At 34.6% G+C, this 14741-nt stretch overlaps 1 protein-coding gene across 5 annotated transcripts in view; it reads left to right on the forward strand.

Annotated features, from left to right (window-relative positions):
• PAIP1 (poly(A) binding protein interacting protein 1) overlaps nucleotides 1-14741 on the forward strand; it is a 28171-nt gene that overhangs the window by 11756 nt on the left and 1674 nt on the right. For 3 of the 5 annotated variants that reach the window (XM_081053897.1, XM_081053896.1, XM_081053894.1), the window contains exons 4-10: nucleotides 1261-1373; nucleotides 4769-4880; nucleotides 6232-6357; nucleotides 7915-8021; nucleotides 8500-8617; nucleotides 9384-9438; nucleotides 14111-14204. In XM_081053897.1, the coding sequence (XP_080910023.1) occupies nucleotides 1261-1373; nucleotides 4769-4880; nucleotides 6232-6357; nucleotides 7915-8021; nucleotides 8500-8617; nucleotides 9384-9438; nucleotides 14111-14204 (725 nt within the window). Of the gene's footprint in view, nucleotides 1-1260; nucleotides 1374-3504; nucleotides 3550-4768; nucleotides 4881-6231; nucleotides 6358-7914; nucleotides 8022-8499; nucleotides 8618-9383; nucleotides 9439-14110; nucleotides 14205-14741 lie in introns of all 5 variants that reach the window. The other 2 variants (XM_081053895.1, XM_081053893.1) reach the window with 1 other exon arrangement.

Consider the following 14741-nt stretch of genomic DNA (forward strand, 5'->3'; position numbering starts at 1 on the left):
GAGTAAAATTGAGGTATAGCAGGGAAGCAGGAAACTTTAATAACCAGCCTGTAGAACTAGTCTTTAAAGTGTGTGATAATTTTAAAAGTAAACTAAAAGAAAACAGGCAATACCAATAATGGGAAAAGTATAAATTTTGAATCTCAAGTCTTTTCTGGTACCAGATACATCATAAACACATGTGATGTCAGGAGAAACCAGTCTTAATGAGAAACGTACAGGATCCTGATTGAACAAGGAAATAATTAGAAATAAAAAGATCTAATTATAAAGTACTTACTACATGCCCGGCAAAACTGAACACTTGACTTGTAGTTAACTCATTTAATCCTCAGTGGTTGAGTGATACTCTTACCCTCATTTTATACGTATCTTAACAGAGAAGCTAAATGACTTATCTAAGGTTACCACAGCTAATAAGTAGACCCAAAATAGGGTTGAAAGGACATTTGTTAGATCTAGATTCTGGTTAATACTACCTTTGTAACCTTGGCCGAGTCCCATAACCTCTTAATGTCTGTTTTTCGTACACACATTAGGTAGTGAACTATTAATATGTTCTCTACAGTCTTTAAAAACTACAATGAAAGTTAAACTTCCTGAGTACTGCTTTGTCTATATCACACAGTCTTTGATAAGTGGTGTTTCATCACTGTCGTATTTTCTTTAAATGGCTTACCCGTTTTGATTTCCTCTTTACCCCAAGAATTTTTGGACTGTTCTTGAAGTGTTAATCTCTTGCACCAGGTACTATTAAGCACCTCTTTAGGAATCAAACTGAAGCTCAGAGAGGTTTAGTGATGTCCAAAGTCACAGATCAGAAGGCTTGGGAATCCTGTTTCTGGACTGCTAGATGCCAAAGTCAGTGCTGTCCTATTTTTGAGAAGCACCACACATCAATAGTTTGGCAAATATTCTTATAATGGGCACTATGCAAGTGGGTTCATTTACATGTTTTGTACAAATGGGTTAGTATAAAGCGATAGTGTCTGTTTGCTTTCTGGTAATCTCAGGTAAATGATTGGGAGAACTTGCCTCAAATATTTTTCTTTGTACCTGTTCTGATTCTTGGTATACAGTTAGGAGGGAGTTAACTTAATTTTCTTATGCCTAGCAATTACAAAAGACTTGTACATTTTTCTGTACAATATGGTTGTTTTGGGGAGTAGAAATGTTTTTTCCTCTCTAGAATGTCGCTGTTAAGTGTTTGCATTAATGACAACTTATCTGTGTCCTACAACACTTTTTTCTGTTTGAAAGGCCACATCTATTCCAAATTTCTCTTACATGGGAGCTCGCCTGTGTAATTACCTGTCCCATCATCTGACAATCAGCCCACAGAGTGGCAACTTCCGCCAATTGCTACTTCAAAGGTTAGTGTGACTATATGAAATTAAAAGAAAACTTCTAAAGGTACTAGAATTTTACCATTCTTTTTTTTTTTTTTTTTATAAAGACTATATTATAGAAAGTTGCAGGGGAGAATAGGTGGACCATTTTTATTTGTACAGTATTAAAAATTTATAGTCACATATATAGCTGTTTTTTTCTGTAATGGTCTCTGCCTTTGGTTTTGTGCTTGGAAAAGCCTTTCCTTTCCCAAGATCTTAAAAATGATCACTTACATATTTCTTGGTACTTTTGTACTTTGGGTTTGAGCTTGGATCTAATTTATTTATTGCCACATGTTTAACCAGTTTTTTCCATACCACTTTTTTGAATGATCCATTTCCTTATTGATTTGAACTGCTACCTTTATCACACTGTATCCTTATATTTGGGTATTGATTCTGGACTTTCATTATATTCTATTCATCATCGGTTCTATTCCTGTTTTATTAGCATACTATTAAAAAGCTCTTAATTTTTTAATATCTAGTTAGTTCCCCACTTTTGTTGTGTGGAATTTTCTTTGCTCTTCTTGCATGCTTGTTTTCTCCAATGAATTTTAGAATCAGCATGTGAAATTATACAAATCTTGTTGGTATTTATTAGCTATTTTTGGGGTGACATTTAACTAATTTAAGGAACTTTCTTATAATTTGAGTTATTTCAATAATAAGGTTGTGTTTGAGTTTATTATAGTTTGCACCTTAGTTCTTTAAAGATACATTTAATGGTTGCAAAATACTCTCATCATGTGGTTACACTACACTGGAACAAAATAAAAATTCCAAAAGCACACTTCAGAGACACTTAAAAATTAAACTTTTGATAAAGGTGAGACTTCAGATACATATGTACAAGATAAATTGTGCTGCTGACACAACTGGCTAGTCATTTGGGGGGAAAACAAAACAAAGATGGGCTCCTGTCTCAGTCTTCCCACCAAAATATATTTCAGATATATTAAAGACTTAAATAAAAGTGAAACAGTAAATGCGAGGGGAAAAATTGACAAACAAAAATCTTAGGTTGGTAAAGCCCTTTTAAGCAAGACATGATACCCACAGGCTCTAAAAAGAGATTATTTAAATTTAATTACATACAGGTTATAATATTTGGGGGAGTCATAAATTTATATGAACTGAAAAGTAAAAATAAGGAAATATTTAACACATGGTAATGAGCTCATTTATTCACTATGAAAAGAGGGGCCTCTTAGGAATGAGTAAGAAAAAGACCAGTTATTTAATAGAAATATTTGAAATGGCTTTGCATAGGAACAATTTGGAAAACTATAAATGAGAGAAAGATCTAACCTTAACCTATAATTGAGGAAATGAAAATCATAGCTTCTGGAAAGATGTGAAAGCAGGCACCTCTAGTAGGTAGGGTGGCAGAAAGGCTTGCTTATCTTCCCCGGTGCTGCTTACCCCTGGCTATGCCTTAAAATAGGGCTGAGACCGTCCCCACTTTTGGAAATTCTAACGTAATGGACTGAAGTGGAGCCTGGGCATGGTTCTTTAAAGCTTCCCAAGTGATTCTACTCTGTAGCCATGGTTGAGAACCACTGTTCCGACTCTTGACCCCTCGTATGCTTCTGTAGTTCTGTGGTATTGTCAAGGATATTAACATGGAGAAATGCTAATCATATAACAAAGAGCAGGGCATAATTCTATTATCTGACTTAAAAATATATACATACTTGGAAAAGACCTAAGTTACCTTCACAGCAGTTACCTCTGGGTTGCAGTGATTTTTCTCTGCTCTTTGTTTTTTCTCTGTTCTTTGTTTTTCTTTGCTTTAACCTTTCTGAAATAAGCATGTATTGTTTTTATAATTGAACTCTTTACCCTAAAAAGGTTTTGGGTCTTTCCTCTCACCTAGATAATCAATCATGTACAGCATGAGAGATTTGCTTTTGCACATACATTGACATAAATTAATGTATAATAGTCATAGCATTTATAAAACAAAGAGGAGATCATTTCATCAAAGCTCTTACCTGTAAAATCGTAAAAGAAAGGACAGAGAAATACCAGCCAACATGGTGCTTGGATAACTGAATTGGCATTAATTAACTGGTCCTTTCCATTATTAACCAGAGTGTTCTATTTATAGATATCCCACCTTTTTTTCTGATGAGGAATTAATATGGATGAGAAGGTAACAAATATCTTCTATGTCTTACTCATGCACAAGATGTTGCTCATTTAACATAGCTTGTAAACACTGGAATCAGTCACGTAGGCACAACAAGCTATCCTGGTTTATGGTTGATTCACAGACTGACCCATGGTAAATTCTTGAAGTGACTTCTTTTTTTTTAAACAATTTTTTTACAAAGCAACCTAAACTGATCCCTCATGTATGAAAGCCATTAAATCTCCATAAGCTCCTCCCTTTATCTTTAAAAGAACTGTCAAAATTAGTTTTATAAAACACATGACGTTCCTAGAATTTTCTCACCATCTTTTCAATAAAGATAGAAAAAAAATATTTAACACCCAAATGGTAAACATTTAAAGACCATTTAAAAAAATTCATTTTAGTGACAATAGCCAAACACCGTAATTCATTGACGCAGGCAAGGACAAGTTTATTGTCATTATTTTAGAAATCAAGTAGGAACTATGTCTGTAAGCTCATAAGAGCTTTCAAAAGAAGAGGATTTCTTTTGTTAACTTGTGTAAGGCCACTGGGCCAAGTTGGGGGAAAATAAGGTATTTAACTCCTTCAGTCTCTTGGAAATAGAAACCAAATTAATCGCTTCCTATGTGTCTGCTCAACTGGGGATTTCCCCTCATTTCTTTTCTCTGATTCATATAATGGAAATAATAAGGATAATAGGGTTGATAAGAATTCATTTTATTTTCATCTTCGTTGGAGGCCAGTAATATATTTTTAAAGGTATATTTCAAAAGTTCATATATTCAGAAAGAGTAGAACATTTTACAGAGAGAATTTGGATCATAACAGTGCTTTTTTAAACAGAAATGCTTATAAGGTAAATAAGGTGAGGCATTGTTTTTCCTTCTTTTTAGTGCCAGTATACAGCAGACCTCATGAAACCTATATTGTTTAAACTTACTACAGCTTGATCTGATAGGTTTATTTTCAACTATTATTAGTTTCTTAAAACTAGGAATCCTAGAATGAACGAGACTGTTTTCTGTTCTCTACAATGGACAGGAACTTTTTGTTATAGAACGTCAGGAAGTTGGTGCATTGTACTTGCTTCTGTATTGCTTGTGGACAACCAAACCGACAAATGGTTATCTCCTTTGACTATTTAAAAAAATAACGTGTATGGAAAAACACACTGTTCCCCAATATTCCCCAATTAAGAAAAATCGTGTGGTTATAAAAGGCATATCTTTATTAGATGTCGGACTGAATATGAAGTTAAAGATCAAGCTGCAAAAGGGGATGAAGTGACTCGAAAACGATTCCATGCATTTGTACTCTTTCTGGGAGAACTTTATCTTAACCTGGAGGTGAGGAGAAATTTTTCTTTTGCTATGTACTGACAAAGCCTGAGAATACAAAAGTGATCTTAATAAGGATTTTGTGTTTACATGATACTTTTATAACATTAAGAGTGAAATGGGAAAGGGAGAATGGGAGAGTAAGAAAATAATGTCTTAATACCCACTCATGGTGGTGTCTGAATTTTAATGGAATGTGAGTAACATTTGTTTTCCTGTTCATGGGCAAGGTGTTGGGAAGTAGTTACTGAGCATTTTAAGGTCTTTGTGTCATTTTGGAAAGCCATGGTTTACATGCAACTTTAAGCTTTTGCAATACAGACATTTATACCTTTTTCAATTCTTTCATCAGAAACATTAATATTAAACTTACATTTAATAAAGCTTTGCATGAAGAGAGGAGAGACTAGAGTTTCTGATTTTTTTCACCTAATTCACCCAGATTGGTGCATCTTGGTCCTATTTTACAAATCTTCCACATAAAATGCATTTATGTAAGGTGTACAGCTAAACTTCTAAATTGGTGGTACACATCAATATATACTTGTTAATAAACAACATAAGTGCTGAATATTACTTTGTAATGGATTTGCTTAATTTTCTTTTTTGACTAGTCCTAGATATAGGTATATTTCTTAAACTCTGAATTGAGGACTTAGTATCATAAACACCACTGAAAAAACACATAAATCCACTATTAAATATGCATCTCAGTGCATTTAAAAGGTCTTTGTCTATTCTGGTGCCTCATTTGCGATCCCTTTTTATCACAGGTGGACTTAATTTTTTTTAATCTCATGTTTTAATCTTTTTCGGTTTTTTATATAAGCCAAAATAAGAGCACCAATCTAAAATGTGCTTTTAATGAGGAGCCATTTTAAAAATGCTGTTGAGTTTTATATGTGCAAGTACTGATGCTGTGTCTGTGGGGAACATAAAGATGAGGCATGGCTCCTAATTCTTGTAGCCAGAGAGCTAAGATATGTATACAATTCTAATGCAAAACAATATTTTTAATCAGTATAAGAAGCAGAATAAAGTGCTACGTGTTCCAAAAAAAGGGCATAGCTTAATAGACTAGAGAATGCTTTATCAAGCAGTAACATTCAAGGAGGCTTAAATTCCGTGACCATATGTTATGTGTGGTAAATGAAAACTTACCTATAGTTTACCAGTTTTATTACTGGTCTTAGTTACGTGTAAAGTAAGTCTAATTTTGTGACGATACCAGAGTGTGTTCCTATGATTTTGGTGTATTTTTAATGTAAAACACTTTATTTTGCCAACACTTTGTTAGGGCATTTACATGTATGTATTATATTTTGGTATAGTTGCTTTTCATTTTCTTTTGTCCCAAAAGATCAAAGGAACAAATGGACAGGTTACAAGAGCAGATATTCTTCAGGTTGGTCTACGGGAGTTGCTGAATGCCCTCCTTTCTAATCCTATGGATGACAACTTAATTTGTGCAGTAAAATTACTGAAGGTAGGTTTTAGTAATTTGTTTAAATGTAACAGTTCTACCCCTTTAGTGTACAATTTGGAGAAAAGAAAGTATTATACACAAATGAATTCAAAATTAAGTTATTACTTTAAATGCTGACATTTTACTTTGCTCTCAAATTTTTTAAATTTTGGAAAAGCAATATGTACTTAAGCAAAATTTATAAGTGAAAAAATGGAAGTCCTTCACTCTACCCCCATCTGTAAATTCCCTTTCCTTCCTTTCCTATGTCTATATGTATGCTCTCGTAAATAAGATCTTAATATCTTTGCATGACACATAGATTTACTTCTTCAGTAGCTTCCTAGCGTTTCATTGTATGTTTGCACGTTGTTTATCCATTCTATTGTCAAACAGTTGGGTTTTCTCAGTTTAGTTACTGTAGCACTGTCGGTAATCTTTCACCATGTGTTTACATGTGCAGTTGTTTATATAGGTTAAATTCCTACATATAGATTTGGTGGATCACAGAGTATGTGTACTTAAATTTGGTAAGGACAGATGCTCCTTGACTTATAAAGGGGTTGCATCCCAATACACTCATTGGAAGCTGAAAATATTGTAAGTCAAAAATGCATTTAATACACCTAATCTACTAAACATCATAGCTTAGCCTAGCCTACCTTAAACATGCTCAGAACACTTATGTTAGGCTACAGTTGGCCTAATCATCTAACACAACGAATACACTGTTGAGTATTCGTTGTTTGCCCTCGTGATCATATGCCAGACTGGGAGGTGCAACTCAGTGCCGCTGCCTAGCATCACGAGACAGTATCATACCACATGTTGCTAGCCCAGGAAATGACCAAAGTTCAAAATTTGAAGTACAGTTTCTGTTGTATGCTTATTGCATTAGAACCATTGTAAAGTCAGAATATTTTAAGTCAAACTCTCATAAGTTGGGGACCTTCTGTAATGCTGAATTTCCATTCCAAATGCTTAACCGGAGTCTGTTCCCACCAACAGTGAATGATATATCTTTCTCCCCAAATCCTTATCAGTGATGGATATAATCAATCCTGGGTTTTGTTTTGTCATAGGTGATGTGTAAAAACAAAAATCTCATTTCAATTTGTATTTTTCTGATCGTTAGTGAATTTCTTCATGTTTATTAGACATTTTTTTAGTTTCTGTGAATTACCTGTTTATATCCTTAACTCATTTTTTTCTGAAGTTTGTATTTTTTAATTCAAAGCTTCAATGTTTATTGTATGTTGCATATTTCAAAAAAAATATTGATTAAAATTTTATAGCCTGTTTTAGACATACAGGTAGTATACCATGTGGTCATTGACACATGAAACCTATGATTAAAATTCTGCTATAGGTCATTTCTTTAGGTTCTCTCAATCAAGAAAAACATAGAAGGTATGGAGATGCCTGAATATCAGATGGTAGAGAAGTATTGGGAATATTTCACTTGCTAAATTCATCTTGTTCAAAGAATGCTTAAACTGCTACTAATATAGTTTTAGAATTTCTATACTTTATTGAATTCTTTATTTTGATGCCTGTTTGTTTGCTTGTTTATTTTAGTTGACAGGGTCAGTTTTGGAAGATGCCTGGAAGGAAAAAGGAAAGACTGATATGGTAGAAATTATTCAGAGAATTGAAAATGTTGTCCTAGATGCAAATTGCAGCAGGTAAGAAATGAAGTAATAAAGACAGCCAGTAGGTCTCAATTCCTTGCTTTTTCTTTGGGGGTTGTTTTTAAATCTTTTTAAATCTATACTTCATCAGAATAATTGAAATCTTATAGATTTATCTACAGAAACATTTTCTTTAAAGGCATCATATTTTACCTATGGCTTCTGCTCACCTAACCAATTTTCTAGCCATTGTCCAATAAATATCTGGGTAAAATAATAGTATAAGTCCAGTTGGAGGCATAAAAATGTTTGTAGGAGAGCCACTGACTTTAAGAACCACATAGTTACATGGAACAAATTTCAAGGCTTTTTTTTTTTAAACGTAAACTTGTGTCATTGTAGTAAATGTCTAGAAAAAGCAATGAACGTACATGTTAAATTTATGAACTAGTTTTAGAAATCTGTGGTATTTTAGAGCCTGACAACTCTTACGGTGGATATACTTTAACTCTTTTTCAACTTTTGTTTGCAGAGATGTAAAACAGATGCTCTTGAAGCTTGTAGAACTCCGGTCAAGTAACTGGGGTAGAGTCCATGTAACCTCAACATACAGAGAAGCAACACCTGAAAATGATCCTAACTATTTCATGGTATGCCAATGTTTACATTTTTAATTTTGTTTATTGCTTGAATTTTCCCATTCAATTTTGGAAATTTCTAGATGAGATATATAAAGCTATTCTCAGAATTTAATACCTGTCACTCGCTAGGGTTACATGGCAGCAAACACATGGTAAATAAAAGAAACATGGAATCCTCCAATGAATGGGTGGGCTAGAGTAAGATCCATCCAATGGCAAGGGAAATTAATAAAGCTTGGACTTGGGTGAGCATAGGGATTCCAGGAAGCAGTTTTTCCAGGAAATTCATAACCAAACGCCTGCATCTCAGACCTTTACTTTGCATGTTGTAGTAAAGTAAATCAAGAAAATAAAAAGGGTTACCAGACCAATGATGCCCAGAAGCTCCCAACATGACCAAACATAAGGTAACTATGGAAGAATGCTCCGACAACCCCAGTCTGGAAATTCTTGGAGGAAAAAATGATAGGGGGGAAGGAACCACAACTAAAAATGAGCTGACAGTAAATCATAGTATACAGCAGAACAATTCACCATGAGTGTGACAGACAATAGACTGCAGTGTTAGATCCACAAGAACTTGAGATAATAGAATAGAAATCTGAAAACCATAGACTTTCTCAATAAAATGAAAATGGCTACTGGGGGTTAGTGTTTTGTTTGCTCTTGCATTATCAGGTGCAGATGAATGACATCAGCCATGCTTAATTAATAATATGCTTTTTAAAAATGAGTTCTGAAATGATAACATTTTTATCACTTTGACTCATCCTAGAACGAGCCAACATTTTATACATCTGATGGTGTTCCTTTCACTGCAGCTGATCCAGGTATGTTGTCCCAGTCATTTTCTCCCCATTGTTAGGTAGGATAGTAAATTACAGAAAAACCATAACCTCACCAGCACAAAGCTGTAGCTTTTTGAAGCGTTTACATCAGTCTAAAATACAGAGTAAAAGCTTATCTCTTATGGAATATTCTTTTTTTTAAGATTTTGAAAGTATTTTTTTTAATTGGGGAAGGGGTACAGGACTTTATTGGGGAACAGTGTATATGTACTTCAAGGACTTTTTCCAAGTCAAGTTGTTGTTCTTTCAATCTTAGTTGTGGAGGGCGCAGCTCAGTTCCAGGTCCAGTTGCTGTTGTTAGTTGCAGGGGGCGCAGCCCACCATCCCTTGCGGGAGTCGAACTGGCAACCTTGTGGTTGAGAGGACGCACTCCAACCAACTGAGCCATCTGGGAGCTCAGCAGCAGCTCAGCTCAAGGTGCCGTGTTCAATCTTAGTTGCAGGGGGCGCAGCCCACCATCCCTTGCAGGAGTCGAGGAGTCGAACCGGCAACTTTGTGGTTGGAGCACGGAGCTCCAACCGCCTGAGCCACCGGGCCAGCCCTCTCATGGAATATTCTTTACAATGGTTAGTTACACTTGGAACCATTTCAGATGGGACATCTGACTCAGTATATAGTGTCTTGTCACCCTAACAATGAAGAATTGGAAGAATACCTCAATTAAATGCAGCAATTTTTATTTTGTATTTCCTCTGATATTTTGTTTTTATACTCTAAACTTTCCAGGTGGTTGAATGGAAAGAAAAGATGGTTCTAGTTCACTACATAGTCAGCAACTTTCATTAATATGGGTTAATATTCACAGATATTAGGAATTATGGATTTCATTAATACTTGGTGGGTCAAAGTTAATTAAAATCTAAGTCTCTTCACACTTGCTCTTCCAGAAAAGGACATTTATAAAAAGATTGCTTTAATTGTGATAAATGGGACTACTGTGTGAGCAAGAGAGACATTTTTCCCATTTGGTACAACTACAACCAGCTTATCGTTGAAATTTTCTCTTTTGTTTCCTCTGGATAGCAGGCACTAACTGGTCTGTGCCTGTAGCACACAGGAGGTAAAAGAAGGACTGATTAACTTTCGACTTAAATTTCTTGAATGTTTCATAATTTAAAAAACCACAGAAAACTGACCTGTTGATTCACAGACAAAATAAAACCACTCAGTCAACATTAAACCAAGTTCGGGGTGGCCAGTTAGCTCAGTTGGTTAGAGCGTGGTGCTGATAACACCAAGGTTGCCTGTTCCATCTTCACATGGGCCACTATGAGTTGTGCCCTCCTTTAAAAAAAAAAAAAAAAGTTACGATGGCAAATGTTTAAAAAAAAAAAAAGATTAAACCAAGTTCATTGATTATGGCAATGTCATTTACCATATTAACATATACTGTGGGTCTTATTAAAGACAAAAACCCAATAGATTCTACTAAAACCATTATCTGTCCTGTAATTGATCCCCTCCTCCCCAAGTTCAGTCCTTCTATTACTTCTCATCCTGAGGTGTAATTACTGTCCTTTACATTTGTGTCACTGTGGTGTCTTTTTACTTTATGTGAGTCTGTAAACAATAGGTATTATCACATAGTAGTATTAATGTAAGTGGTATCTTATAGTGCACATCCTTTTGCAACTTACATTTTATTCAGTTTTATTTTTGGCATTTATTCATGTTGAAATATATACATTTGGTTCTTTCATTTTAAATGCCAAATAATACTCAGAGAGTTTATATAAGAACTTGGTTTGCTTTTCTATTTCTCATTCTTGGCAACAGTTAATTGTTACCAGACCTAGTTTTTTTGTCAGTCTGATTGTATGAAATTGTACATTTTTATTTTCCTACTAATGATACTGAATTTCTTTTCATGTTTCTGTTGACCTTTTGATTTCTTCTTTTGAGAATTGCCTGTTTGTGTTCTTTGTCCATATTTCTAGTGGACCATTTATCTTTCTTACTGATTTGTAATTCTTTGCATCGCCTAGAAAGTGATCCTTAGTTTTTCCCAGTATGTGCCGTCCTACTATTTGTTTATGTCTGAGCATTTAGAAGCTTTGAGTTTTCATGTAAACTAAATGTATCTGTCTTGTTTGTGCTCTCTGGGACAGTCTCCTTCCTACTATCAAATTCCATTTTCTTCTAAAAAGTCTTACTTTGTTGTTTTTTATGTTTAGGTCTTCAATCTGTCTGGCTACTTTTTATATATGGGATATACTTTTTCCATCATCTCTCATGGCAGCAATAAGTGTTGAATCATCCTCTTTTAGATAAAACATTCCTCTGTTGGGCACCATGTAACTCCTCTGTAAGCTCGTGTCTTATTCCTCTGTCAATGTATGTAGATCTTTCGTTTGTATGTCTTGACACCAATTCCACATTCTTAATTATTCTCACTATACATCTTGCTGTCTGATAAAACAAATTTTTCTTCCCTTATTCTTCAATGTTACCTTGATTCCTTTTATTTCTTTGTTCTTCATCTTTGTCTAATCTGTTGATCCTATTTAATTGTTAATTTCTAGTGACTGTTTTTTATAGAAATTCAGTTTGGTTTTTCAAACTGAATTTGGTTTTTGCATTTTGTTCAAAGTATCTTGATCTTTTCTCAAAGTTTTGAGTCCTTTTTTCTCATCATTCTAAACACTTATTTTTGCTTCATAGTTTTGTTCTATCTTTTAATTCCAATCCTGCTGTTTTTTCAGATTATTACACCCAAAATTGTTTATGTTATGATCGTTTTTATTGCAATCTCAACCGTCTTTCTTAAACTTTTCCAGAAATGATTTCAAACTTATAGAAAAGTTACAAATGTAAAAATTGTACAAAGAACATCCATTTATCCTTTACTCAGACATACCTTTTGTTAAGTTTACTCTGTTTATCATTTGTTGTCTCCACAGTCATTCTTTTTTCTAAATCACTTGCAGTTGGGGTGGCTGGTTAGCTCAGCTGGTTAAAGTGTGGTACTGATAACACCAATGTTGCCAGTTTGATCCCGGCATGGGCCACTGTGAGCTGCACCCTCCTTAAAAAAAAAAAAAGCAAAACAACACAAAACTAATCATTTGCAGTTAAGTTACATATGTTATAGCCCTTTGAGATTGCTCCAGTGTTTTAACTGCCTTTTGTTTATCTGCATGAACATTCCTTGTGGCTTGGATTGCTGAACATCTGTCCAAAGTGGGTTTTCTGTTTGCTCCTGCCAGGAGCCACAGGGTAACAGTGACTTGGGACAAGTTTTTACTGTCTTGTCACGGGGGCTCCAGGCCCATTGTTACAAATTCTCTGGGTAACCAGTTTCTTCAGAGTACTACCAAATCCAGGCAGAGACAACCAAACTTCTTTGCTAGCTCCCTTTCACTGAGGCATTTTTCATTTTGCTTTTCCCCCCGTCCATCTTTTGCTTGAGATACCTGTCCTTTGAATGTCCTGGGTTTGTGCAGGGTGAGATGGTTGTGGAGCATTAATTCCATCTCCGTTTCACATGGGCCCAAGACCTTCCTTTCTGACCTTCTGTGTGTTTTAAAATCCAAGCCTATTTGTTACCACATGGTTTACCAGCCTCCCAGCTGCAGTAATTATGTATGACTTTCAGTGCCCTTCCATTTCTGTCATCGGATGACATGATGTTTTTTGTCACCCATACATTTAAAAAGAATATCTTACTGGTTACCTCAAGTGTTTGTTGCAGGAAAGTTTTACACCTAAAATGGTCCCCAAATTGCCAGAATTGAATGTCAAGATATCACTAATCCTTTAAGCTCGAATTAGAGTTATAGAGACTGACAATCTTGGGAACATGGTCTTTATCCAATCTAACGTAATTATATTATTCTCTCAAAATTTGAGGTAATGTTCATAGAAAACTAATTTTATTAAAACTAGTTTTAATATACACTGATCGATTTTATTATTCAAAGGCAAGGACTCCATATAGACATGCTAATCTTATAAGATACTTAGTAAGTCTAAGACAGTTAGCAGATGGAGAGCTATATTATATGTACTGCCTTAGAAAGTTGGTATAGCTGAAACATTTATCAGGTAGCTACCTTCCAGCTATCTTTAAATAGAGGGAAGAAACGAAAATCCCCTATGCTCAACCTATGCTTGGTTAGCTTCCTCTGATTGAGAAATATGGACCAAAGGCTGTTACCTGCTAGCAGATAGATAGCTCACTTTATCTCCTTGGGGAGGAATAATGGGGAAGCCGGAAACCAGGATGTTTGATTGAAATCTCTCCTTGTGAAAGGAAAAATAGGTGTAGAAGAAGAAACACGTTCTTCCCTAACAAATTATATAGCCAATATGTTGTCCAATGGAAAAAAGCAGTAAAAAAATGTAAACAGCATGCACATAGGCTGTGAAATGTACTCTGGTATATTCACAGTAGCTTTGATTTCTAACTTATATTTAGAGGAATATTACATATAATTTGTGAGCATGCAGGGGGCAAAAGCAAACCAATCAGAAAATAAGATTTGTAAAAGCTGTTCTTAAATACATAATTAATAACAAGTAAGTTAAAATAGCTTACTGCTATTTGTACTTTGGATCTACTTAAAAAGTCATTATACTAAAATTTCTTAGAGATAACTGGCCATTTCTTGTGAATTTCTTTCAGCTTTTAAATTTTTTTATTATATTTTTGTAGATTACCAAGAGAAATATCAAGAGTTACTTGAAAGAGAAGACTTTTTTCCAGATTATGAAGAAAATGGAACAGATTTATCGGGGGCTGGTGATCCGTAAGTTCTCTTTAGCTACTAACTTTATTTGTGAAATTTCTGTGGCCACAGTTTGTAGGTAGAGTTTAGACCAGAAAAAAGTAGATAATGAAAGAATGTGCATTTTGATTTGATGATATATAGTGGTATATATGTAGTAACTTATCAAAAATTTTCAGACAACCATGTTAAAAACAGTATAATTTTGTCACTCATGTAGGTGGAAAGGGTTATTGGGAGATGGGGAGTCAGTGTCTTGTGGAGGAAAAGTATAAAAAAGGGAAAAGATCTGGAGTCAAATTCTCTCTCTGCCACATATTAACAAATCTTATGTTAATCTTCTGGAGTTTGTTTCTTTGTTTTTTAATCTCTAAAATGAGGATTATAGTAGTACCTATCTTTTTAAGGCGACTGTGGGAATTCAGTAAAAGTGTGTATATTAAGCCCTTCACAGGGTACTTTACACTTTTTACTTAACTATGGAAAGCCTTGTTTCCCATCATTTTAAACCACTGAATAGGTGGAAAACTTCTGAAATAGATGATCTTGAAAGTAGCT

Source organism: Rhinolophus hipposideros (assembly GCF_964194185.1).
Source record: "Rhinolophus hipposideros genome assembly, chromosome: 7".
NCBI lineage: Eukaryota > Metazoa > Chordata > Mammalia > Chiroptera > Rhinolophidae > Rhinolophus > Rhinolophus hipposideros.